The sequence below is a fragment of the Colletotrichum aenigma genome (genome assembly GCF_013390185.1).
Source record: "Colletotrichum aenigma strain Cg56 chromosome Unknown KSG_Cg56_contig10, whole genome shotgun sequence".
Lineage (NCBI taxonomy): Eukaryota > Fungi > Ascomycota > Sordariomycetes > Glomerellales > Glomerellaceae > Colletotrichum > Colletotrichum aenigma.
The window spans coordinates 1,953,437-1,977,945 of NW_023500916.1; the positions used below are offsets into that span (position 1 = coordinate 1,953,437).

The 24,509-nt window shown below is 51.3% G+C and overlaps 7 protein-coding genes across 7 annotated transcripts; 6 read left to right on the forward strand and 1 right to left on the reverse strand.

Moving 5' to 3' along the window:
* Positions 1-3,361: 3,361 nt before the first annotated feature.
* CGCA056_v014409 (putative aldehyde dehydrogenase-like protein) lies at positions 3,362-4,984 on the forward strand (the record flags this gene model as incomplete). Its single annotated transcript, XM_037329651.1, has 3 exons — positions 3,362-3,492; positions 3,549-3,748; positions 3,801-4,984. 3 exons carry the CDS (start codon positions 3,362-3,364, stop codon positions 4,982-4,984), a joined length of 1,515 nt encoding a protein of 504 aa, XP_037171430.1.
* Positions 4,985-5,889: 905 nt separating this feature from the next.
* On the forward strand, positions 5,890-6,801 carry CGCA056_v014410 (Meiotically up-regulated gene 14 protein; the record flags this gene model as incomplete). The annotated part of the gene is made up of 1 exon (XM_037329652.1): positions 5,890-6,801. One exon carries the CDS (start codon positions 5,890-5,892, stop codon positions 6,799-6,801), a length of 912 nt encoding a protein of 303 aa, XP_037171910.1.
* A 1,028-nt stretch (positions 6,802-7,829) lies between these two features.
* Positions 7,830-9,494, forward strand: prnB-2 (Proline-specific permease; the record flags this gene model as incomplete). The annotated part of the gene is made up of 1 exon (XM_037329653.1): positions 7,830-9,494. One exon carries the CDS (start codon positions 7,830-7,832, stop codon positions 9,492-9,494), a length of 1,665 nt encoding a protein of 554 aa, XP_037171852.1.
* A 1,858-nt stretch (positions 9,495-11,352) lies between these two features.
* SID5-0 (putative acyltransferase SID5) lies at positions 11,353-12,236 on the forward strand (the record flags this gene model as incomplete). Its single annotated transcript, XM_037329654.1, has 2 exons — positions 11,353-11,752; positions 11,815-12,236. The coding sequence occupies 2 exons, from the start codon at positions 11,353-11,355 to the stop codon at positions 12,234-12,236; spliced, it is 822 nt and encodes a 273-aa protein (XP_037172125.1).
* Positions 12,237-13,321: 1,085 nt separating this feature from the next.
* Positions 13,322-14,779, forward strand: fer8-1 (Fe-regulated protein 8; the record flags this gene model as incomplete). Its single annotated transcript, XM_037329655.1, has 3 exons — positions 13,322-14,167; positions 14,225-14,527; positions 14,582-14,779. The coding sequence occupies 3 exons, from the start codon at positions 13,322-13,324 to the stop codon at positions 14,777-14,779; spliced, it is 1,347 nt and encodes a 448-aa protein (XP_037171911.1).
* Positions 14,780-19,872: 5,093 nt separating this feature from the next.
* On the forward strand, positions 19,873-20,745 carry faeB (Feruloyl esterase B; the record flags this gene model as incomplete). Its single annotated transcript, XM_037329656.1, has 1 exon — positions 19,873-20,745. One exon carries the CDS (start codon positions 19,873-19,875, stop codon positions 20,743-20,745), a length of 873 nt encoding a protein of 290 aa, XP_037171849.1.
* A 166-nt stretch (positions 20,746-20,911) lies between these two features.
* CGCA056_v014415 (putative transcriptional regulatory protein) lies at positions 20,912-23,197 on the reverse strand (the record flags this gene model as incomplete). The annotated part of the gene is made up of 4 exons (XM_037329657.1): positions 20,912-21,637; positions 21,692-21,958; positions 22,007-23,096; positions 23,169-23,197. 4 exons carry the CDS (start codon positions 23,195-23,197, stop codon positions 20,912-20,914), a joined length of 2,112 nt encoding a protein of 703 aa, XP_037171848.1.
* Between the last annotated feature and the right edge of the window lie 1,312 nt (positions 23,198-24,509).

The window sequence follows — 24,509 nt, forward strand, 5'->3', positions numbered from 1 at the left end:
GTCGAATAATGCGTATTAGAAACTATCAGTTGTAGGCAGAACACACAGATTCTCATTACCTTTCCTTCATACAATAACCTACCACGTGATCAAACCAGGGAATACTTCCCGTGAACTCGGCATCCAGCTTGTTCTTTCCCGTCAATGTTTTCGATCAATGATGTTTTTAACGATCGATTTCAAGCTTTTCCAAGCTTATAGCTACCATAGAACGTTCATAAGATAAAGTTCTGAAAGAAAACACATCATACATCCAATTATTATTTATACAGAACATGAAATATCGGAGGCTTGTACACTACCTCCGAGGCCAATGCCTCCAATAGCTTGCCGCTTCGCCCACAGCGATGAGATGACCTCCATGGCTGGTCTCGACGTAAAGTAAACACCTCGGCTGTCTGTGATGGAAATGATGTGTCTAGCTCTATCCTGAAGGTCCGGCGAGATTGCCTCGCGAGCGCAGATGAATGCCGCCCACGCAAGACTCAAAGCAAAGTCATCGCTGTTGATCATTTCACTAATTCATGATTCTAGTTGTTCCAGAGCCTGCCGCACAACGTCCTGAAGTATCATAGCACTGACATCGTGTACCTGACGGTAGAAGTAGATGATCAATGCTCGATGAATCGCCGAAATCATCGCCTGGTTCCGAGGATGACAAACAAGGTTGGGACCTTTGGTACAGAATGACACATCGCCGGTTAGAATCATCGATACTTCGGAGGACGAAGACCAAGTCCAGATTCTGTCCTCCAAAGTCTTGATGTGGTGTTTCAAGTCAGCCGCTAGCTTCGGGTCGCACCTAGCACGAGTCTCCAGACGGTTCTTTTCGTTTGCAAGAGATATCTTTCACGATAATAATGTCATGAGTGACTCCGTAATGCCATGGATTCGAGAATGCAGAGTCTCCTTCCAGCGCCCTTGTACTTGGAGATGGATGTCACCATATCCAACTTTCGAGTTCTTCTCAACACCAGGGTCGAGTCCAATGTTTAGCAGATCCTCGCTGATCCGAAAAGAACCAGATTCAGGAACCTGGGGAAAAGCCTCAGCTTGTTCTGAATCAACTGAGCCATCATCTAGAGCATATATGCCCTCCGCAATGACGCGAAGGTACGTGTACACGTGATGAAGTACGCGAATGAGTTCGGGGTTCTCCTCTGCCAAGCCTCGGACCCTGATCAGCCGCTCTGCATCAAGCAGAAAGATTCTTGCGGTTCGATTTCCTTGGTAGATCTTTCCAGTTGGTCAGCGTAAACCTCGAATTAGTCAGTCCACTGACATCTACTTACCGATATCATTGCCATTGCTATGAAGGCCATCAACAACTCTTTATACTTGGTCTGCTCTGAGTCGCTTGCCTCAGTCTCAACGGCGCTTCTCAGATGTTTCTGGGCTCTGTCCCTATGCTTAACTCCTAGATTATGCCAATAGTCCGATTGCGACTTTGAGTCAGATTTGTGAAGTTGAAAGGCGCTATGAGAAAGAAGTGCGCAGAGGATTGCTGACCGAGTATGCGATGTGCCGCCGAGAAGAGACGGTTCTGCGAATGTCTCGAATGCGCATGGAAGAAAGAGGAGCTTCCACGGTGATTTCCACCTGCTGGATTGGATGCATGTTGGTGCGGACTCTATATGAGTTTTGTAGTAACGCAATAGCGCCTGGGCTTGTTCGGGCATATCTGACCTTGCGTCGAGATTGATTGACAGAGGAGGTGATGGGACTGTGTCCTCGACTGCAACTTGATTGGTCACACTAGTGTCGCTCCCAAGTGTGGACATGTCCTTTTCGGGGACGGCCCCTTCCTCTGCAAGATAAAAATCCGAAATGGCCTCCAAATCGGTTGGGATGTCAGCCAAAAGGTCAGAGATCGAGCCTGTAAAGGCTTCGGTAGAACTAAGGACATCGTCCTGGCCCATTTAAAGGTCCATATTGTCAAGAAAAGACTGGAAGTCTATGTTCTGGTCGGGTGGTGACCAGTTAAACTCGATGAGATCACCAGGAAGTCCGATGGACTCCTCCGTTCCCTTGTCATCTGTGTCAGAGGCCGTATGATGTGTTGACCCAGATGAAGATGAACGGCTGGCAACTGAAGTCATATCACTCTCATCCATGCGAAATACTCCGAACGGGCCTTGAGCAACACTAAAATCGGTGTTGGTGTCACTTCTTTTGGAGGCCGAGTCTAAGTCGGCCAGAATGCTTCCTGCGGATTTCGAGCCGAGACTCCTGGACAGCCTGGCACACATTGCACGACGTTCCGCATCTAGAGAATGCGAATCAGAGTCAGCGGCATATAGGTAGGAAGAGTGGCCTGGCCAGACGTACCGGAAAAAAGCGGATAGCGGTAATCAGATGTTTCTGGGTCCCGAGGCTCCAACCTTCCGGTGGCGTCACCGTCTGCGATCCAGGACAAGCTTGGAGTATAGCCACCGCAGGTGACCCCTAGACGTATGCAGGCATTGCATTCTGGTTTGCCCTCGTCACATTTGGCATGACGGGCCCGACAAGATCGGCATCCAGTGAATGTCCGGGTGTGCTCGGCCCGGTATCTGACTGATTTAGGCATTTGTTGACAGTCTTCAGGGGGTCCAACTTTGTGGGCTTAGGAACAAACTCCTTGCAGGGCGAATGGAATTATGCTCAACTGAATCAGGCGCTACCACGTATCCGCGCGCAGATGAAATTGCACAATGGTGTCAATCGGGCGTGACGAAGTTCAGAGTTCACAAGAGCAGATTGCTCAGTTATAGGCATGTCTCCACGGACTAGATTAATCGGTGGCATCCTGAGAACCCCGCAGCGCCAAAAGTAGTGAGGCAGGGGAGTGGTGAGCAACGTCTCCCCAACAACAGATCGGGAAGGTTTCCACGGCATTGTTTTCGGAAACCCACACCACCTGGCAAAAGTGTTTGATAACGTCTGATAGCCTACTAGGCTCGATTGCAACAGCTTGCTAGAGAAGATCAAGCTGCATATCGAGGCATGTTCCCCTCCCATGCAGGGGTGTTGATACAACAGTTCCAGAAACAGAAGGGCACAATCGCGGGGTAACCCCGCGACTGAGACCCGATGCACCCACGATGGTATAAATCGTCATTTCGATCAAGAGCGCGATTCAAAGTGATCAGCTCGCTGACCACATGAGCTCTCGAATGAGAAAGCGTTCACGATCTTGATCGAGTTTACCTGAGTGTCCATTTCTATGTAAGCTTCAAAGATAGCTTCCGAAGCCAATACAAATGAGTTTATCCCCCAAGGCTCAGATTCGTGCCATTGCCAGCTGTCTTTTGCAAAGAACTTTTCGTGCCTCTTTCTTTAATTCCATATGCTGCGTAGACTACTTTCGCAATCGCCCAACATGTCTCCGACCCTATCTCTCGACTTGCAAGCCCCCAATGGGGTGAAGTACACTCAGCCCACGGGTCTATTCATCAACAATGAATTTGTCGCATCCTCTAGCAGCCAGAGCATTGTCTCAATTGACCCTGCGTGAGCTCCACCATGTCGAGAGAAGATTCCAGTCATCATTGCTGATATCCAATTAGGACTGAGCAAGAAATTGCCAAGGTTCAGGCCGCGGACACGACTGGCGTGGACAGCGCTGTCAGAGCGGCCTCGGCGGTTATGAAAGATGATTCTTGGAAGAAGCTATCTGCATCCGACCGTGGTCTAAAAATGTCACGTCTTGCCGACCTCATCGAGCAAAAGCGAGAGCTCTTCGCTACTATTGATGCATGGGATAACGGTATGCCACATTCCCTTTCGATAAGACGAGTGTACAACTCATGCGCAGACAGGAAAGTCGTACAAGGAGGCGATCGAGGGTGACCTGGTTGAAGCCGTTGGTGTGGTCCGCTACTACGCTGGCTGGGCAGACAAGTCGTTCGGCCAAACGATCAGCACTACCCACGAAAAGTTCGCGTACACCATCCGTCAGCCTATTGGTGTGGTAGCCCAGATCATCCCCTGGAACTACCCACTATGCATGGCCATCTGGAAGTTGGGCCCGGCCCTGGCTTGTGGCAATGCGATCGTCCTTAAGCCTGCCGACCAGACTCCTCTGAGTGCTTTGGTTCTGGCTGAGCTTGTTAAGGAAGCTGGTTTCCCCCCAGGTGTCTTCAATGTTGTCAACGGTGGAAGAGAGACTGGAACAGCCCTTGTTCAGCACCCTCTCGTTGATAAGGTTGCATTTACAGGCTCTACGGCTACTGCTGTGGATATCATGGGCAATGCGGCAAAAACGCTAAAGAACGTTACCCTCGAGACAGGAGGCAAGTCACCTCTTCTGGTGTTTGAAGATGCTGAGTTGGACCAAGCCGTCAAATGGTCTCATTTTGGTATTATGTCCAACCAGGGACAGATTTGTACTGCGACCTCCCGTATTCTTGTCCAGGATGGAATTTACGACAAGTTCATCAAGAGCTTCTTGGACACAACAAAGACCGTGAGCAAGCTGGGCAACCAGTGGGACACATCGACATGCCAGGGCCCCTTGGTGTCTAAAGCTCAATACGACCGCGTTCTCCAATATATCGACATCGGAAAGAAGGAGGGTGCCACTGTTGCTACTGGCGGGGAGCCCACCACCGTCGCCGGCGATAATAGCGGAAAGGGCTTCTGGGTTGCCCCCACAGTGTTCACCGATGTGAAGCCTTCCATGCGCATCTTTCGGGAGGAAATCTTTGGGCCGGTTGTGGTTGTTCTTCGTTTCAAAACAGAAGAAGAGGCTATTGCTTTAGCCAACGATACTACATACGGTCTCGGCGCTGCTGCATTTACGACCGACCTCGAGCAAGCCCACCGCGTTGCCCAGGAAATCGAAGCTGGTATGGTTTGGATCAATAGTAGTCAGGACTGTGACCCTAGGGTACCATTTGGAGGTGTCAAGCAGAGCGGTATTGGCAGGGAATTGGGGGAGGTCGGATTGGAAGCATACACGAACATCAAGGCTGTTCATGTGAATATGGGAAACAAGCTCTGATCGCTGCCATTCACTACATAGTAAAGCTTGCTAGTCTTTCACAGAATTCATGATCATCTACAAGCAGTCGATTACAAACAGTTTCGAGTCATTCCTCGTGAATCTGGGAAGAAACCATTGATGTAGACATCCGCTTTCTTTTCCAGTGTCTTGGTCAAATACGTGCTTTTTCAGGTAGATAAGTTCATAAATCCTAATGAATGCCTTATCTTGTCGCTTGTGAAAATGCCAATATTGTGCGGAATTAGTCGAATCTTTTTCCCTTGTCAGAGCAATGCAGGGTTAATTCCTCTGCTCAAGTGACCAGCGCGGTATTGTACACCCGTATTTGGCCTGTTTACCTAGAATGAAAGCGATTCCCCGATACTCCAACGTTTGCCTAATTGAAGTGACAGAAAATACCTAGTACTATGCAATGGCTATACTGTTTCCATCGAGGACAGCAGACCCGTGCTCAGCTGTCTGGTGGAGATCTAATTTCGCGAAGGATTAATGGGCACGATTCTGATTTGTTTACGTGTACCCACATTCTTAAATCTATCATCTCAGCGTTCTTCTCGTGATGTCCTGCTTGAAAAGCTTCCCAATCAGAGGGCCCGTGGGAAGATATGACATGGTATGTGACGCAAGTGGCATAGGAGAGAGACGAACGGAAACCTGGTCGAACTATCCGAGCGCTGTCCCTTCCCGGGGAAGCTTGCTTGTTTGAGCGATTTTGGACGTGAGACGTGCTATGCCACCTACACTTCTGGGAGATCAAAGATCATTTAAATGGAATCTGAACCAAGGTGACGTATGGAATGTCTAAGCAAAGTGGCTAAATCATCCTGGAACTGACAGACACTTTTCGTCTTTTCAACCGATCCAAAATAACTTCAGTCATTTTTTCTCGCCATTCCGCAACAATGAGCTCAACCACCGTTACTTCTACGCCGATGCATATCCCCAGCACCAGCACCAAGCCGAAAGAGCAGTCGCACACCAAACATGGGCACGAACTCAAGAACAAAACTCCTCTTCAAGCCATGTCCCACGGAGACGTGGTTCTTGCTGGAATCCCACGACACCCTAATTTCCAGTCGCATCGGCAGTGGCAGCTTGAGCATATGGCAGCTGCCTTCAGGCACTGGTACCGAGAAGGCTACATTGAGGGCATGAGTGGTCATATCTCCGTTCGTGATCCAGAATTTCCCAACGCTTTTTGGACCAACCCGTTGGGCCGCCACTTCGGTCTGCTAAAGGTCAGCGATATGATCCTTGTTGGTCTCGACGGGGCTGTCCTTGGAGGTAGTCGAGCACCGCCGAATACAGCCGGCTTCCTCATTCACGCCTCAGTGCATAAGGCCCGGCCGGACGCCCATGCTGTCTGCCACTCTCACAGTGTCCATGGAAAAGCTTGGTCCGTTTTTGGCAGACGACTCGAAATGCTGACCCAGGACGCTTGTAAGTTCCGCCGGGACGCACACAGCGTTTACAACAGCTACGGCGGGGTTGTGCTGGGTAGCGAAGAGGGCGATCGTATCGCGGCTGCTCTAGGGCCGAATGGAAAAGGGTGCATTTTGAGAAATCATGGCATCCTGACAGTAGGGCAGACGGTTGACGAAGCCGCTTTTCTATTTACATCTATGGAGAGGTCTTGCCAGGTCCAACTTTTAGCAGAAGCAGCAGCGGCAAATGGCCTACCGAAGGTTCTGATTACGGATGAAGAAGCCGACTTCAACTTCGATGTAGAGAGCGACCCAGAGATTTGCTACTGCGAGTTCCAGGTGTACTATGACGTGGAGGAGGAGTTATCCAAGGGAGATTTCAAGAAATAATTTTGGCCTTTTCGAATTTCTTGTGTGGGCAGAATCATACAGGTTGGTATTTAGCAGAAATTGACACAGCAATGGAACTTCTTCTTTCTTTCGTGAACAACCATTTCGAGACAAGCCTATCATGAATTAGTAGTTACAATTTATTCTGTGTCTATTGCCTTTGCAGTGGTTTTCATGGAACGGCACAGCTGTTTTTTGTTCGGTGGTGTAAGCTCGAAGGATGCGGTTGTCTGAAAAAGAACCAAGTTCTCCCACGACACTTGACAGTCACGGACACTTTTCTGGGCATCTGACCAATGTTTCCGCGCGTTGTGTTATCTTAAGACACTCTACGGCGATTCGAAGCAATGTTCCATGAGCAGGGCAGCTAGTTCTCATGGGGTGCGAGGCCACAGGCGCGCTTCCACCGTCGTCGGCATCTCGGAATATCGGCGGACTTCCAGTTCAGAACGATACTAGCCCCCAGCATTGTTAACACAAATTCAAATGCCCGTCATCGTATTGGCTGTGTGCTGGGCTCAAGCTATGTGAGTGACAAAAGAGCTTGGTTAGCGGTGCTGGTACCCATGCTTATCTCCTGACTCGTAACCCCTAGCTCTTACAGGAGGGCCATTACCCCCCGTTGACCCCAGTCCTCACCGGCAATCCTTATCCATGTCGCCCCATGGGGAAGTCTACTACGTGTGTATAATCGAAGCTAGTAGTGAGCATTATCATCATCAGCTCATAGCACCGCCCAACACCCTGGCTCACCGTTATCTGATATCCATCCCCCTCTCTCCAGCTCGGTCTCCTAAGCTCACCGACGTAGAAGGTATCCACGGACGCGTCTTGTCCAATCATTTGTCAAAGGTCTGTATGGACGATTGAGCTTCGCAAGTAGAAAAGGTTGCCTAATAGGTCCCTCATCGAAATGTAGAGGCTCAGACTTTTCTGCATTGCTGCAGCCCAGAATTTCTACATCTAATTGTCCTTGTCCTCGTGTCTCCAGACCTTCCTTGTCTTGTTTCAGTTGAAGAAATCAAAAAATGCCATTACCTTCGGAGTCCTCGGATAAGAGAGATGTCGGCAAAATTGACGTTCCAGCGGACAACGAGGTGACCCGGGTCACCTCAGTAGCTCATGGAGAAGTAGACGAAGAGCCAGGTCGTATTGTGGAAACGCAGCGCGGACTCAAGTCACGTCATGCCCAAATGATAGCCCTCGGAGGCACCATCGGCACTGGTCTCTTTGTAGGGTCAGGGCAGGTTCTCCAAATGGGCGGCCCCTTGTTCCTCTTGCTCGCGTATTCGACGATCACGATTCTTCTATACGGTGTTGCAACGGCAACTGGCGAGATGTCAAGCTATCTGCCTGTCCCAGGTTGCTCTGTGGCATACTATGGAAACCGATTTGTTTCCAAGAGCCTGGGCTTTACACTGGGATGGGTTTATTGGTACATCTTCGCAATCACCGTCCCGGCTGAAATCAACGTCACCGCTCTCATTATCGAATACTGGAACCCCCCGGTCCATACCGCAGTTTGGCTTGTGCTCGTAGGCGGTGTAATTATTGTTTGCAACTGTCTACCTGTACGAATCTATGGAGAAACGAAGTTTTGGTTTGCATCGACCAAGGTTATCGGAATTCTAGGTCTTCTCGTTGTGACCGTGGTGCTATTCTTTGGTGAAGGACCTGCAGAGCCCCTCTACTTCAAGCACTGGAGCAACCCGGGGCCTATAAACGCATACCTCGTTGAAGGACCTGTTGGACATCTTTGCGCTTTCATCAGTTGCACCACCTTTTCCGTTTACGCCTTTGGCTTCGCTCCAGAATTGATGGTCATCACCGGCGGAGAGATGGAAAGTCCTAGAACCAACATTCCAAAGGCAACCATTCGCTATTTCTACAGACTTATCACCTTCTACATATTGGGCGCATTTGCGATTGGAATTCTTGTCCCCAGCACTCACAAACAGTTGTTATCTGCTGGGTCCGGCGCTGCGGCGTCTCCTTGGGCTATTGGCGCCCGTGACGCTGGTATTAGAGGTCTCGATTCCGTCGTCAATGCAATGATCGTCCTTTCCGCATGGTCGGCCGGCAACTCGTACTTGTACCTCGCAAGTCGAGCTCTGTACTCTCTAGCGAAAGCTGGCAACGCTCCAGCCATATTCGCACGTTGTACAAAGTCGGGTATCCCATATTATGCAACCGGCTTCAGCTCCCTCTTCAGCCTTCTTGCGTTCCTCAATATTTCCAGAGGCGGTTCGGCAGCAGCAGTCTTCAACTGGTTCGCCAATCTCATCAGCACGGGCGCGTTTCAAAGTTGGATTTGCTGCTGCGTCATATATATGCGATTCCGGAAGGCCGCTGACCATCATGGGATTGCAAACATGCCATTTCGGTCCCGTTTCCAGCCCTACTCCTCTTGGGTTAGTGCGTGCGGTTTCAGCATTCTGCTGCTTTTGAATGGTTACAAGGTTTTCGTGAGGGACTACTGGGATATAAGCACATTCATCACCTCTTATGTCGGGATCCTGATCTTTGCGTGCCTTTACTTGGGCCACAAGTTCACTGTCGGACGTTGCGACAAGCTAGCTCTATCCCCCTCAGAAGTTGACTTGGTCTCTGTTATTGACGAGATCTTGGCCGAAGTCAACACTCCTGTCAAGCCTGAGAAGTGGTATCTCAAGTGGAAGCTTCTCTTTGAGTGAATACACTCCATGAGCACAGGTGGTGGACGAGGCTGCTGCCTCCCATGCTTGCGTAAATATACCCAATGATAGCACCTCGCTTACTTATCAGCGTCACGGAATGAGAACGGAGTTTCCAAGTCAAATATGCCCGATGGTAGCGCCTCTCCGTGTGGCGAAGACTGACCCAACTATGATAGACCACTGCCAATGGGAGGTTCCTAGAGGATTGTCGCGGGAACATGCAACTCTAAAATTCGCCCAAAGACTCAGTGTAATTCACACACGTGTTTCATTTCGTTTTCATTACCCAGCTTCCTCTTCTTTTCTTAATGTTCTTTCTTGGTGTTCTAGAAAAGGCAATTCTCCCTACAGGGTACCAACAGATATTGCATGTCCTTTCATAATCATAGCTCACAGAGAAACTTGACGGCAACAGAACGGATTGGTTTGGAGCAGGTGCGCTCCGTTCCAACCTGATGCGGTGGCTGCCGACCAACAACAATGATGCAAGGAAATCATTGTATTGGCAAGCCTAGTGCACACACTGGCAGGGCGCAAAATCCACCATGGTGTGGGCGCAAATGCACGATCAGGCCATCTTGGCGTGGATGTCATTTCTCCTTGAACACCCCAGTTCCAACATGAGACGAAAGCATTTCCCCATCTGAAGAATGAGTCTCTCGCTGAAAAAAGAAGGCGCCAAGCAAGCTGCCAAACGCAACGAACTTTTTGAATCTCAGTCTGGCCCTTCGCTTGGACAAATGTAACCTCGACGAACCGCAACCCTGTCATACAGAGCACCGCTAGTCCCGATTTTATCCATGCTCCGGGAGGGAGGCTAATTAGGGTCATTGAGGCCGGAAGCCGAATCAAATTGATGGATCAGATAACGGCGTGATCGGAAGCGAGACGGATCAGATAACTTAACTTGGCACGCCAGCTGAGAGTTAGCGTTAATTCCAACATCAACGTCTTCTTGTGGCGTCAACGCCACCAAATGAGAGGCGATGCGTGATACGTCTTGCTCGCTTGCACAATTCTTGGCGCTCCATACGTCTGAGCTGCACCTGTGAGCAACTTTTGGCGTCTTTCGTGGTCGAGAAGGCTGTTGGTGCGGTGGGTGTCCCTTATGCTCCCGCTGTTGATCGAGACAAAAAGTCCACAACATAGTGGAGGTTCGGGCGTAGCAACAGATAACTAGGGCATTCGTGGATTGATGCCGACTTGCCTGCCCGTTTAGCTGATTTACGCCAGGGATGCGGCCGTTCCGGTCGCTTGGGAGAGCGGTATCGACTCATGCTGTTCGCGTAGCAAAATCTGCAGCTACTCCGTGGAGACATTGCCACAAAAGAGCCAAGACCAGGACTAGGGTGTGGTAAAGCGGGGGGAACACGAGGTCGTGGGAAAAAAGCCTTTGGTTGCTAGAAATGCGGATCTGATAACTTTAAACGGGTCCAGATAAGGGGCCGAGACAGCGCCGCAAAACAGACTCAGGCGGGATCATGCCGCATGGGACGAGGCACTAGCGGGCTGGGTATCTTGGATGCCTCTTGAGTGTTGTGTCCACGGAGCTGACCGTTTTCCCCGTAGAGCAGATGGCCAGACCAACAGAAGGACCTGATGAGGGCCTGATGAGGGCCTGATGGAATCAAGATCCTTTGAAAGAGTTGACCGGTTCGGCATCGGCGGGGCTTTCGGATGCCGTTTGCTTCCATGAAGTCCCAGAAGTGTGTAGTATATATGAAGGGACTTTGTCATGGGAATTTTACTTAGTTCACCTCTTGATTTCATCTTCCTGGATCATCTCTGCACTCCAGCTCCATTTTGACGGATTACTATCCTCCAACTCTCTTCTGATTTCTGCATTCTGTTCACCATGGGCTACGCCATTCTCCCCGCCTTGATTCAGGACATTGAGAAGGTCTTTGATGTCTACTTCAACGCCTTCAAGCACGATGAGATGGGTGAGATCATGGTAGAGATTCTTTTCCCAGGCGGCACAGACTCTGAAGAGTTTCGCAAAGCGCACAGAGAGGGCACTTTGGCCTGGTGGCATCATTGCGACTACCAGTACACCTACAAGTGTGTCGATACTGAGACAGGAGAGATTGTTGGCATGGCCCTTGGCGACATCTATCTCAAGGAGCGCAGCGAGGAGGAGCGCAGAAACCACGGTGCCACCTGGCTAGAGGGCAAGCAGAGGGAGCGGGCCGAGGCTATTCTCAACCCCCTGCACGATGTGAGAGAGAAGCTCTTCGGTGGACGCCGTTACATCTGTGAGTGGCAACAACCTTAATGGTGATCTTTCTTGGCAATAAGCTGACCCTAAGGATCACAGATAGCCACATTATCGCCGTCGACCCCAAACACCAGGGAAGGAAGGTCGGTGCGCTCTGGTGTAAGTGGGGAATGGAACTTAGTGACAGCCTGGGAATCCCCCTGTACTTCGAATCATCACCTTCGACATACAAGCTTTACGAAAAGATGGGGTACGAGACCCTAGACGAGAAGGTCGTTCACAAGCCCGAGGTAACGGGGGCATCTGAGGACCATGTTGTGCCCCTGATGGCCAAGATGCCAGCTTGCGCTGGCGGCATGACGTTCAAGGAGTGGCGCGCGGCGGGCTACCCTCCTTTCAGTGAAGTGAAGAGACTGCCCGCCACGCCCGTCGTAGATGCTGTAACGGCTGAGAAGAAGCCTGGGAGCGGTACTGTGGCCATCGAGGTGAAGGTGCAGGAGGTGCAGGAGGTGCAGGTCTAGTTCACGTGTTACTTATGGCGTTCTTGTTTTGGGCAACAGTACATGTACATTCAATTCGGACCTCGGATGTTTCCCCTGTAGATACTATTTGCGACTAGCACTATGCTTCTTTCCAAAAGTCCCTTTCCCCGGTGTTCTGGAGAATGAAAGAAAAGACACGTCTGGTTCTGTTCGCGGTCGGTTGGTTCAATGACTCGCCACACTGATGGCCCATTTCGGTGCTCGGCACGACAATGAAGGTGAGCTCCAGGGTCCAGGACAGGGGCTTCAGGTGTTCGGTTGACGGAACTTTCGGTTACCGCTGGTTGGTGGCCTGGTTCATCACGCCCCGTTGCGCCCTTTACAGGTCCGGAAATGCTTGTGAAAGGTGACTTACCGTTCGCTCTTATTATGGGCTTAACGGCATGGCTCTGTTCAAAGTGACCGTGTACAACTTTCTACTGAACCAAGCTGAGCATCTTTGCATGGGCCGAGGAATGAGTGCTCTGTACGTAATCGAATATGAGAGACATCTGACAAACTGACGGAGTCCTACTCATATTATGCGTTAGTCCGCATCATGGCACTGGAATCCCGTTCAGCTCAATCAGCTGGGTCCCTCCCAGTTCTTCGCCCTTTTGTCCACCCTGTGAATATTTACGAGGTTTCTTTTTCGACCGAAAGATCCCGCGATGATCCCACACAGCGTGAAGAGACGTGATGCTCGTTCTTGCAGGGATTAACCCGAGGCCGAGGCGAAGCGGTCGAAATTCCGGGATCTAAAACCGCTCAGGGCGACTCTCTCAGCGCTAGCAATATACGGCCATCAGAGACCCTTCGGCCGAAGCGACATCGGTCAATTCGACACCGAATCTAGGGTCGGACAGTGCCTTTCATGGTACGTTCTTAGGGATCTTATCAGATCCATCTGATAAGTGTTTGTGATTTCCGTCCGATCGGCTGCTTGCTGCCATGCCCTCCCATTCTTCATTCTCTTTCGCGCTTCGTCCTCGTCCACTGGAAATTAGCTCATTGGCCGTAAAACCCAACTGCACTTGCCGCTAACTTCAAAAGATATTTACTTTCTCAGAATTGCAACCGCGCAAATGCCCGCAATTTACAAGAAGGCGAAGAAAGTCCTTCTTTTCGTGCGGCTAATCGGCTACTCCCTGCGCCTCTTTGCGGATTTCTTTGCGCGTGCCTACACGACTAAGAAGATCGCCTCCAACACAACATCCAAAGATGCAACCACGGAAACCATCAACATTGTCATTGTCGGCGCATCATTCGCAGGATATCATGCCGCCCGGCTCATTGCATCGTCACTCCCAACGGATGGCCTTTATCGCCTGATCATTATTGAGCCAAACAGCCACTGGCAGTTCACGTGGACTCTGCCACGATTCTGCGTAGTCGAGGGCCATGAGGCGAAGACTTTTATTCCCTACGGCCCCTATCTCCCTGCCGAATCTTCCTCGATTGTGCGATGGATTCATGACCGGGTATCAACCATCAGTGAGAAGATAGTCACGATACAAGGAACCGGCGAGGAGATTCCTTACTCTCACATGGTTATTGCTACCGGGTCAGGGGTCGGCATGTCATTGCCTTCAAGAGTTGGTTCGACGGATAAAAGCCAAGGCGTCAAGCTTTTGCAAGAGTTCCAGCAGCGCATCAAGAATGCAAAGCACCTGGTCGTGGTTGGTGGCGGTGCTGCCGGCGTTGAACTTGCCACAGACGCAAAGGATCAATATCCTGAGAAGAGCGTGACTCTGGTTCATTCAAGGGATGCTGTCATGAACCGTTTTGGCCCTGAACTTCAGGCCGGGGCTCGCAAAGGTCTGGAAGATCTCGGTGTCGAAGTCATCCTAGGCGAGCGCACAACCACTGATGCCCCAGTCGATGGGTTCGTTACCCTTCGATCTGGTCGAAAGCTCGAGTGTGACTTCTTGGTAAGTTCCGCCACCGAAAGCTACCTGGGCTGGAGCCATTTTTCTGACGTTCCTTAGGTCAACGCCATTGGCCAGCAACCATCCTCTCACTTGGTGAGGGAGCTCGCGCCCGATGCCATCGCCAAATCAGGGCGCATCAAGGTCAAGCCGACAATGCAGATTAACGTAGACTCACTTCCCAACATCTATGTATGTGGTGATGTTGCTGAAACAGGAGTCACGAACCCGAACGCCCGTTCAGCCATGAAGCAGGCCATGTTTGCCGCGGATAATCTTGTACTTTCTCTTCAAGGGAAGAAACCATCATATCTCTATCAGCCTGCTTGGGCTGATGCAGTGATCAAGTTGACCTTAGGCCTGGTACGTTTCGATAGCTACAAGCATAAAAATGCTCCACCGCTGACCCAAACAAAGCACAAATCCATTACCGCTTTCGGCAGTGGTGACACTGAACTATTGATCAATGGAAAGGAGAAGGAAGTAACTTTGATGATCAAACGAACGTGGCAACATATGGGGGCTACCCCATACGAAGACAAGGAAAGCAATCCGAGTCGCGCAAAGGAGCCCGCTGCGGAAAAAGCTTTGGAACTGAAGAATGAAGTTGTCTAGGCTATCTGCGTGGAGAGCTCGTGCTTTGAAGGAAATCTAGAGCGGCACAACGAAGAAAAAAGTCAACGCGATTAAATCACCGCCAGTTCCACTTGTAAGTGTCTGGTGATACAACTGTCCCCAGTTTACGAATAGAAAGGTTACTCCCATGTCGTGGCCCCGTTGCATCATCTTGTCCGTCTCCGCCTTACAGCAGGGGACATTCGAGCTCGTTGATCTCCATGCCGCTTTATCATGGAATTATACTATCTGCTCTGTGGAGAAGCTAGGGGTTGAATAAGCCTACTTTAACCTAGTTTCGTTGGATTTGGACGTGTAAGAGTGCCTTGTTGTTATATGGTTCCCTTGATCTCAGTAAGCAGCCGTATCAGTGTAATTACATCCTGAAGCCAGATCCGATACTCCGCCGCGTTCGTTTCGGGCTTGTTTCGGGCCAATGAACTTACATCTCGGCTAGCGGAATCAAGATTGTAGACCTAATTGCGTCAATACAAGCTCCCCTTAGTGACCAATGCAACCGTCCCTTTTATTGCAACGTCCGCCAGCGTGACAGCGTTCATATGCCGAACATGACCAGGGTCATATACCTACGTGATATTCCAAACATAGACTGTATATAAGTCTCATGGCGCATTTCAAGAACTTGGACGCTTGGATACGAGAAGAAAGCATCCGACGGAGGGTGCTAACGGCCTGGGTGTCCTGTGGGACTTACGCACGCATCGCTCGAACAAAGATAGAACAGCCGGGGCGAAAGCGCGCGTTCTGAACTTGATATTCACAACAGAAGCATCTCTATGGTAAACGAAGTCAGGAGCTGAACGGCAGACAGCATTTATGCCAAGGCCCCAGACTTGAGGTTACGATCAAGGACTGGGGCAAAGACATGAGTTTATCAATAACCGAAGGTGCCGAAGAACTAGGAATCATTATCAAGGCCACACCATCTGGTTTGACACCTTTGGAAGATGGATTAGTTGGTGACAGAGTAACACTAGTAGAGCTATCAGTAGCTCTTCGGTGTGTATGCGGTGTTCTCGTAAGCGTTTGCGTCATGACAACATCTTCAGACTAACGACCCCTAAGATCCTTTGCATCGTCTGTTATTCCGTCAGCTCATGACTAGGACGCCAACTCGCTATCTGTCGAACCAATGCTTCGTTTCAATCAAAACTTTCTTTTGAAGCCTCAACGGTGCTGACTTTTGTCAAGGTTCTTATACAACACGGGCAAACGATCTATCCAGGTGACTTGCCCATTTTCGGCTTCGGAGATAGCATCGTCAACCTGATATAAAGTTCCTACATGGATTCGCCTTTGGGCACCTTATGAACGTTTTCCATGTCCTGCATTTTACACTCGAGGTGTGTCCCTCGGTATACTCTACCCTTGCTGTATCAAAGTCGCCCTTTCCACTTTTCCAAGCCATATGGCGCGTCTCGAGGATCTCCCGTACGAGCTTTGGTTGATCATTATGAAAGGACTAGATCCTTTGTCGACCATCCATTTCGCTCAAGTGTGCCCACGAGGCTACGCAGTGCTGTGCGGATTACCCCAGAAACAGCGATATGATGAAATCGCACGAAAGATTGGCCACAAGAACATGGGTCTTATTCAGGCCCAAGATGCATGCCAAGATACTGTCGGTAGATCATTCATATACACAGGAAAATACGAAACACGCGACGAACGCATTCAGCTGGCATTATCACAATTGAGGTCGTGTATCGCCGGGGAAGCTCCACGCTACGGCAAAGGCTGGTTACTGGCCTACTTGGAGGACTCAAAGAAGTTGGACAATTTCAATGTCATTATCACGGTGTGCAACTCCTTCATTAAGCTCGTAGATCGGCGACTACTTGCGTTAGGGAAGCAATCTGTTCCGTCCGCACTTCGGAAAAGATTTCTTGTTGCCCTGGTGGTTTTGAGAAGCCTCAACAGCGCCCAATGTGAGCTAATGGCCCAGCTAGCCGAAGAGTTTGGTATCTGGGCATGCGAAGGGTTCAAGCACCTGGTCTACGCTTACCCGAGTCGGCAAGCTGCCTTGACGCAACTTTTTCGCTTCATGGGTCTCCGATATGGACACCTTACGTCCGAAGAATACTGTTTTCCATGTTCCAGTCCCATTAACGGTGCCGGTGAGCCGGCTCTGGACGCAAACTGAGACTGCGCGCCGTTCAATCTTCTCTGGTGTGGTCCCCAGCAGGCAGGTGTACAGTGGGATCCGCTTATTTTCACCTCGCCGACCTTGTTCCCCATCGACTTTCTCCGTTTGTACTTTGTGCAAGACGGTCGGTAAACTTGGAAAATAGAACGGTCTTTTATCTTTCCACGTTGTAGCAGCTGTAATAACCATGCGGTGACATATACTGTCCAAATTGTAACGGGATCGTGGAGGAGAGTTAGGGACAGACAGCAACGAACAGACAAGATTTGAATCACAGCCTCGTACTCGCAATGAATGGATTTCTCCTATGTACAAGTAGCAGACACGGATGTTGTCAACTCCAACCACTTATCTTCAGGCAGCTGCAGGACAAGTCGTAATGGTGTAGGAAAAACACGTTCTCCAGACGCGGCGGCACGAGCAGAATTCCTTGTTAAAGTGGTTGTCGCTCGTTTCACAGCCGAGCGCTGGGAACGTAGAGCCTGGCTTCTCAAGACCGTTGGCAGCGCGTTAACATGAGAAAACGTCTGCGAGATAAACTTAGCTGTGATCATCGATACACAACTTCTCGATACAATTGCAGCATGGCTTGCCCCTCTCTTTCAAGCAAGAGCACCTGTCGCAAACTTCGTGGAGGTTGAATTCTCGCAAAGCTTCCTTCCCTTGTTCCGTGTTGTAGAGAAAGTCCACGCAGGCGTCACACCGCATCTTCCAGAATGTAGAAGGGTTGATCTTCCAGAGCATATGCTGCCTGTCGGGGAACTTGTGACGCGGCTTGACACTAAAGCAGGCATAGCACGCAAACCTCGGGACGGAGGAAGTATCGAAATCAGCGTCTACGCGAAACCAGTCGACTCCGGGTTCCCGCCGCCTAACGAATTGAAAGCGCTTGTGAAGAGGTACCCACTTCGTCTTTATGGTGTGATTCATATGACGATTGGTCTGAAGAAGGTGTATCGCGTCGATCATGTCGAGGTTTTGGACAACCACCTCGAGCACGCCGGAGGGAAGTCTTTGGATAGGCGGACGGGAAGAGTTGGAGGCATACTTACAGACCGTGGACTCTATGACCCCACCAGAAACTCTTGCTGACTGGTCGATCTCCTCCGTGGACTTCGTTACGTCTGATTTGCCGGTTGTCGTAAGCGGGTAGACTTCATGTTGGAGACGGCATCGCATCGATTTAGTTTGCATACGACCACATTTGTGGCAGAGACAGAAGAACTCTCCATCTTTTCTGACTGGTTGAAGGTGCTCATATAGCCTTCCTTCGATGGCGCATGTCCAACATCGCCGCAGGCCCAAGCGGCTCATCTTGGCTCCCCTCTTGTCTTGCTTGCTCTTGCGCATCCGGTCTCCAAAGGCCTCTTTCGGGAGAAATTGCTGACAGCCAAAGCATGCCCATTTTTTGGTCTTGCCAACATAGAGACCCAGGTCAACTTCTCCGATGAACCTGTTCTGGACCGACCGGGGCAACAGGGTTCTGGGGTTGAGATTTTGGTGGAAAAACTTGTTGGTGACGGACATTCTCAGGACGTCTCGGTATTGAAGATGGGAGGATATGAGGCAATGAATGTCATGTGGCAGGTCCTGAAGTTGGCAGGACGGAGCTTCGTTATTGCAGCAGTCGTCGAGATCCTCCCCTTCCGCTTCCATTCGTCGATACACCTCTGTCGATGGGTTGGATACAGTCTCTACCATATTGACGATTGTTGGAAATGACCTGGTTCGATATTATTGCTATCTTCGGTTTCTGAGAGACACCGGATTCTGTCGATCAACCAATGGCGCATCCAGATACTGAGATGTCGAGGACCCAAGGGCGTCGTGTAGCAGCCATCAGAACAGCAATTGCTGACTCTTTGGCTGCCAGTAGTCCTCTGTATTTTGATGCAGGTTGATTTCAACTCAAACATGACTAGAATCTTCCATGAGTCAAATCTTACGCGCCCTGGCATGCACATCTCGGCACTGCACCAACTCCCCTCGCTTCTGCCTATTCGTCCCACCTTTCTTGACCGTTCTCATTTGAGGAGAGCGGCCGGGCGTCGGGCGAAGTCTTAATGCAATGTCCATTTGAGGTGCAAGTCAATTGGCTAAAAATATGGTCCCTCCTCTGAATCAATCATCCAAGAAGGGGCACATCAACCTACCGACCGCACGACCGACGAATCAGCCCCACCCGGTGCCGGCAACCGATCAAGAGCGGGCCCAACTGTCCCGGCAAGACTCCCGAGGCTCTCGGTCCCTCGGAACTCTGACCTCGTTCCTTTCTTCTGCTGTCAATCCCTCACAAACACGTCCCGGGATGCAACGCTGAATTGAATACCCCAAGCCTCGGCAGCCCCTGACGGCGCATTGCGGGGTCACGGCCTCCCACCTTCCCCCGTAAACCAGATTTCCCCAAAACAGTCGACACCAATATCTCCTTCCTTTTCAAACCTAGACATATACCACCAATCGTCTGTCATAACTAATCTATCCTTCGCAAAGCCAAGAATCAGCCGCCGGCCTCAACTACCGACCACCGTTGCCGACAATCAGGGACGGGTAGTACCCACCAGCGAATCGCAACGTTCGCCCTAAATAGCCGCGCAGCCACGCGGATGGTATGCAACGCCAACTTTGATGTGCCCCTCTTCATTTGCGTCCGAATCTGCGAACTGTGTATCCTCGCCTTGGAAAGTGACGATGGCCGAATATCAGGGCACATCTAGACCTTCCAATCTCGTTCCTTCAGTTGAGCCGAGGCCGGTGACTTGGCTAAATCGGCGTTGATCCTCCGTGACAACTTGGCAAAATCTTCGAGGAGATTATTTGTCTATAAAAGACTCCTGACTAGCCTTCGTAAGGAGGTCCATAAGCAGGCACTACCACGAGCCCAGCAAAACATCTAAGCAAACGCCAAATTCACACAATTCTCGCAATGTTGTCCTCCGCCGTGCTCTTCGCCTCCTTCTTGGGCGCAACCAATGCGGCCCTCCAGCGCGTCACAGACTTCGGCTCCAATCCAACTGGCCTAACGATGGATATTTCCGTACCACCGAACCTGTCCTCTTCGCCGGGTATCATTCTCGCACTCCACGGTTGTGGCGGCTCAGGCTCGGCCTACTCCCGTCAAGCCGAATACATCCCTCTGTCTGACTCAAAGGGAACTTTCGTCGTGATTTACCCCTCATCCACCAAGGACTTCAACTGCTGGGACGTTGCATCGACCAAGAGTCTCACTCGCGATGGCGGCGGCGACTCGAACGGTCTGGCCAACATGATCCGCTACACCATCAGCAAGTACTCCGCCGACCCCACAAAGGTCTTCGTGACGGGAAGCTCGTCGGGCTGCATGATGACCAACGTCCTGTCGGCCACGTACCCGGATCTCTTCGCCGCGGCGTCTTGCTACTCCGGTGTTGCGGCTGGGTGCCTCGCTGGTTCTCCTGGATCGAGCCCCATCAGCGCCGACCCGCGTTGCGCAAATGGGCAGATCATCAAGACAGGCGCGGAGTGGGCTGCTCAGGTACGCGCCATGTATCCCGGGTACAACGGTAGCTACCCGCGTATGCAAACGTTCCACGGCACAGCTGATACTCTGGTGACGTACCCCAATCTGGCGGAGCAGCTGAAAGAGTGGTCTACAATACACGGAGTGAGCTTTACCAAGAACAATACGAACACACCTCTCAGCGGATATACGCAGATTGTCTATGGAGACGGGACCAAGCTTGTAGGAATTTCTGCCCAGGGTGTTGGACATACTGTACCTGTACAAGAAGATCAGGATCTAAAGTGGTTTGGCTTGTGAACAGCCACGTTGGTAGATTTGGATGAAAATTGGTACACATTAGTCTGCTTTTCTTGAAATGCATGACAATACGAACAGCATTTACAGCAAGTAGTAGGAATGTAAGAACTCTGCCTTGAATGGCAGCCGCTATCAATACAGAAATGGAATGCTTGGCCGACAGCGGTTAGAACATCTCCCGGAAATGGTAAAAAACATTGTCAACATAGGGGTTCGGCATGCCAGTTGTCGTTGGGGTCAACTCCGCGCTGGATACTCCTCCAAAGCTGTCATCCCCTGTAGAGTAGCCGTTTAGTCCCATATAGCCTTCAAAGATCCTGCTCATCTCGGTTTGGATACGCGTCCCGTTGCTTGGTGATGGAATGCCATCCATGTTGGACGTTGGCTGCGGTTGTGGCATCGCAGGTGCCGCCGATGCCATTGAGCGGCCATATGGTGCGATGGGTCCTGGGTCTGTTGACAGGCGGCCGGTCGCAAGCCCAGCCATAGCGAGCGCAGCAGAGTTGTGTGGGTCTTCGTCAGCCTGATTGCGGAGGCCGATGCTTGGGGCGACTTCTTTGAGAGAAGAAATGGTGCGCCACAGACGCTGGGATACCCAACTCTTCGCAGATAGATCCTTGACGAGTTCTAGAGCCATATAAAACTCCTCGCGGACACTGGCACTAAACTTGACCGGGGCGTGAACGGCAGCCAGGAAGAGGACAGAGATGGCCGAGGTGAGAAATTGATGGTAAAAGACCTGGATTTTGCGGTACATATTTGTGGTGTTGTTTAGATGGTTGAGTAGTCGAATCGTATCTTTCGCCAAGTCAACAACGCGTTGGGCCTGGACAGTGTGGCTCATGATGCTAGTAGCGCTATGCAAGATCGGGGTGTAAAGCCAAGTGCGGATCTGAAGCTAAGTCAGTCATCATCCGTCAGCAGCGAGTCGCTGGAGCAAACATACCTGGTTGAAACGAAGATAGGTCCAAACCCGAAGCCTTTGCAGGTTGTAAGACGGGGTCATGTTCAACTTCTTGTCCTTATCCCAGTTGCGCATCCTAACCTCCTCAGGCACAGTCTCGTACCAGGACAGAATTTCCTGGTCCAACCGCTCCATATCCTCATGGTGGAGTTCTCGGGCAAGAACAGGGCCAAAATGTGCCACTTGACGCCAAACCTTGGCACCCAGTCTTGAATAGGTGACCATGGCAGCCAGAAATGGGAATTGCTCCTTACAAACATCAGTTCATGCGTCATTCTGGGGTACAAGACAACTTACAGGCAGCGGCAAGTCCGGATCGATTTCCTCGTCCGGGACAACAAATGGCAGACCCGTTGCGAAAGCCCACCTTCTGTCGAGAACGTAGGCCGACCAAAAACTGCTGAGGGCAGTCTTGCGCTCTTCCTCATCCTTGATAGCCATGAGACCTTGTTGGCGATGAATGCCCATCTCCAAACACAGTCTGGTAACTTGACCCATGACGCGCCATGCTGCGATCTCTTCGTTGGCCAAGAACTTGTAGCCAGCGAGCAGACAGAGCGCTGGCAGGCTGGTGAAGTCGACAGGGTCCACCATCAGCTTGCGGTTGACAACGGCGTCCATGCTATCGATCAGCTTGATGGCTTTTTCGCTGTGACCGTGCTCCTCCACCACGAGAGCACAACACATGACAATCTTGAGCTGAAGAGTCTTGTCATCATTGATTAACGGCATGGCGCCTTGCTTCCTTGCCGACTCCATGTAAGACCAAAGGTTGCGAACATGCTCGATGACAGACGGAATATTGATGACAGGGTACATGATGCCAACCTCCTCCTCGTGAAGACGACACAAACGAATCATCTCATCCTGGGTGAAGTTCCATAAGGGGTCAGTGGGGTTCTCCTGGGGTCCAAGGCGAAAAGGGCTGTCCTCGGGCATGGCAAACGGAGCATTCTGGTCCTCGGAATCCCCGATGCCTTTGTAGCCCATGTTGTGGATGGTGTTGTTTGCAACGTCCATATTGAAGGCCATGCTGGTAGGGCCACGGAAGGGTGCCTGCTTTGGTTTGGTCAACTCGGGCCGGTGGACGGAAGACAGCGAGCTGGCTGGTGACGCCTGGACGGTGCTCGAAGGGAAAGGTAATACTTTGTCTTGGATGGGCGCAAGACGCAGCGTTTCGGAACGGAGGGCATTCATGCTTTGGTAGAGATTGTCAACCTGCTCCTGTAGCCGGGCCATCTGAGTCGTCATGCTCTTGAACTCATCCGAGTCCTTGAAGTTGTTGGAGCAGCAGTTGGGGGCGTACAAGCACGCCAGGTTGAGGTTGCCGCATCTTTGGCAAGGAGTTTCGCCATTGCACTTGATTTTGCGTCTCTTGCATTCGTTGCTGCGAGGGGAGGAAGCGTGTTAGTGATTTGGAGTTCGTGCCATGATCCATCGAGACAATCGCCGTGTAGACGAGGTATAAGTAGAGCTAGGCGGTCGCATTGCGCCGACGGATTGCTCCAGCGATGGATGATTCCGGCAACGATGTGGCACTCGAGAGGTACGAAGGGACTGGAGGAAACCTTACCAGGCTATCGAAATATACTGTCACAACCGCAATCAGCGTCCCCAAGTTCCACAAAGTTTACAGAGGGGGGTGGGCATGGCACGGGGAGGGAGAGAGTGTGTACGAGAGGACGTGACGGGAAGAGTCCGCGTCGGTCTGGAGGGGACGTGGGTTGAGGCATGGCAGACGACAAACAGCCGGCCATGCGCACCAACTCCAAGAGGACGGCAACAAGCTGGAGAGACAACGCACCCTATTCCGTTTGCTTCGCTGCTGCTTGGCTGCAGCACCTTCGTCTTCAGACTTTCTTTTATTGCCTCCCGAGACGGAGGGAGTACCACCAGAGGGACCTATCGAGGCGCGGGCTCCCCCTGCCGAGTTCGCGGAATTGTCTCCGGGGGTCGCGGAAAGAGGAGAATGGGCTTGTTGATTGTGTGGAGAATAAGCAGAGGCAGCGCGGTCGGGTGGCAGAGGAACGGCTGCTTGGGTCAAATAGTGCAGGTCGCTAACCTGCGACTCGATCTGGTCCATTGCATTGCGAGGCACCCGCGGCCGGTTTCCTCTGGTCTGCTATGCTTTTCGTGAGCCGACAGTCGAGTCGCGATCCAGGAGATGGAGACAAGCGAGTAATGGTGATTTTTTGCCTGCGCCCCCCCTTGCCCGCCCAGTCCAGCCCAGGTTCAGTCAGCCAGGTGCCTCCTCCAGCGGGCTTAGCGGTAGCCTCACTGATTCCGCTGCGACGGTGCACGTGACCGGCCCGGATCCCGGCTGTCCGTCGCATCCGGCCCAGCACTTGGCTGGGAGAGCCCATTGTAATTGATATCGTCGGCGACTGATTGGGCACTATTCGCGATATCCCGGTCAAGTCGCGATGAGTGTCGCACTGTGACAATCACCAGCTACTATATGTTTCGCGGTTAACCGTCGCACGCCAGATCGATTGCACAGTGTACACTGCAGATCTTGAAGACGGCATTGACATCATCTCGGGACTCTGGGTCTGTGACTGAGTCAAGACGAGGAAGCGCGCAGAATTGTGTGATGTGATTACTGCCTGACCCAAGGCGCTCTTTCGTAGTGCAGGCTGAGCAGTGCGGTTGATTCAACCCGCTCCTACACCGGGTATCTCATCTCTTGGCAGCGACGATATCCAGATTGCGCTTATGCGCGTCTGATCAAGCTGAGCACCCTTCTGGCATCTCGGGCATCTTCATCGGCTACCTCAACGATGGTCTTTGCCTTTTTGCT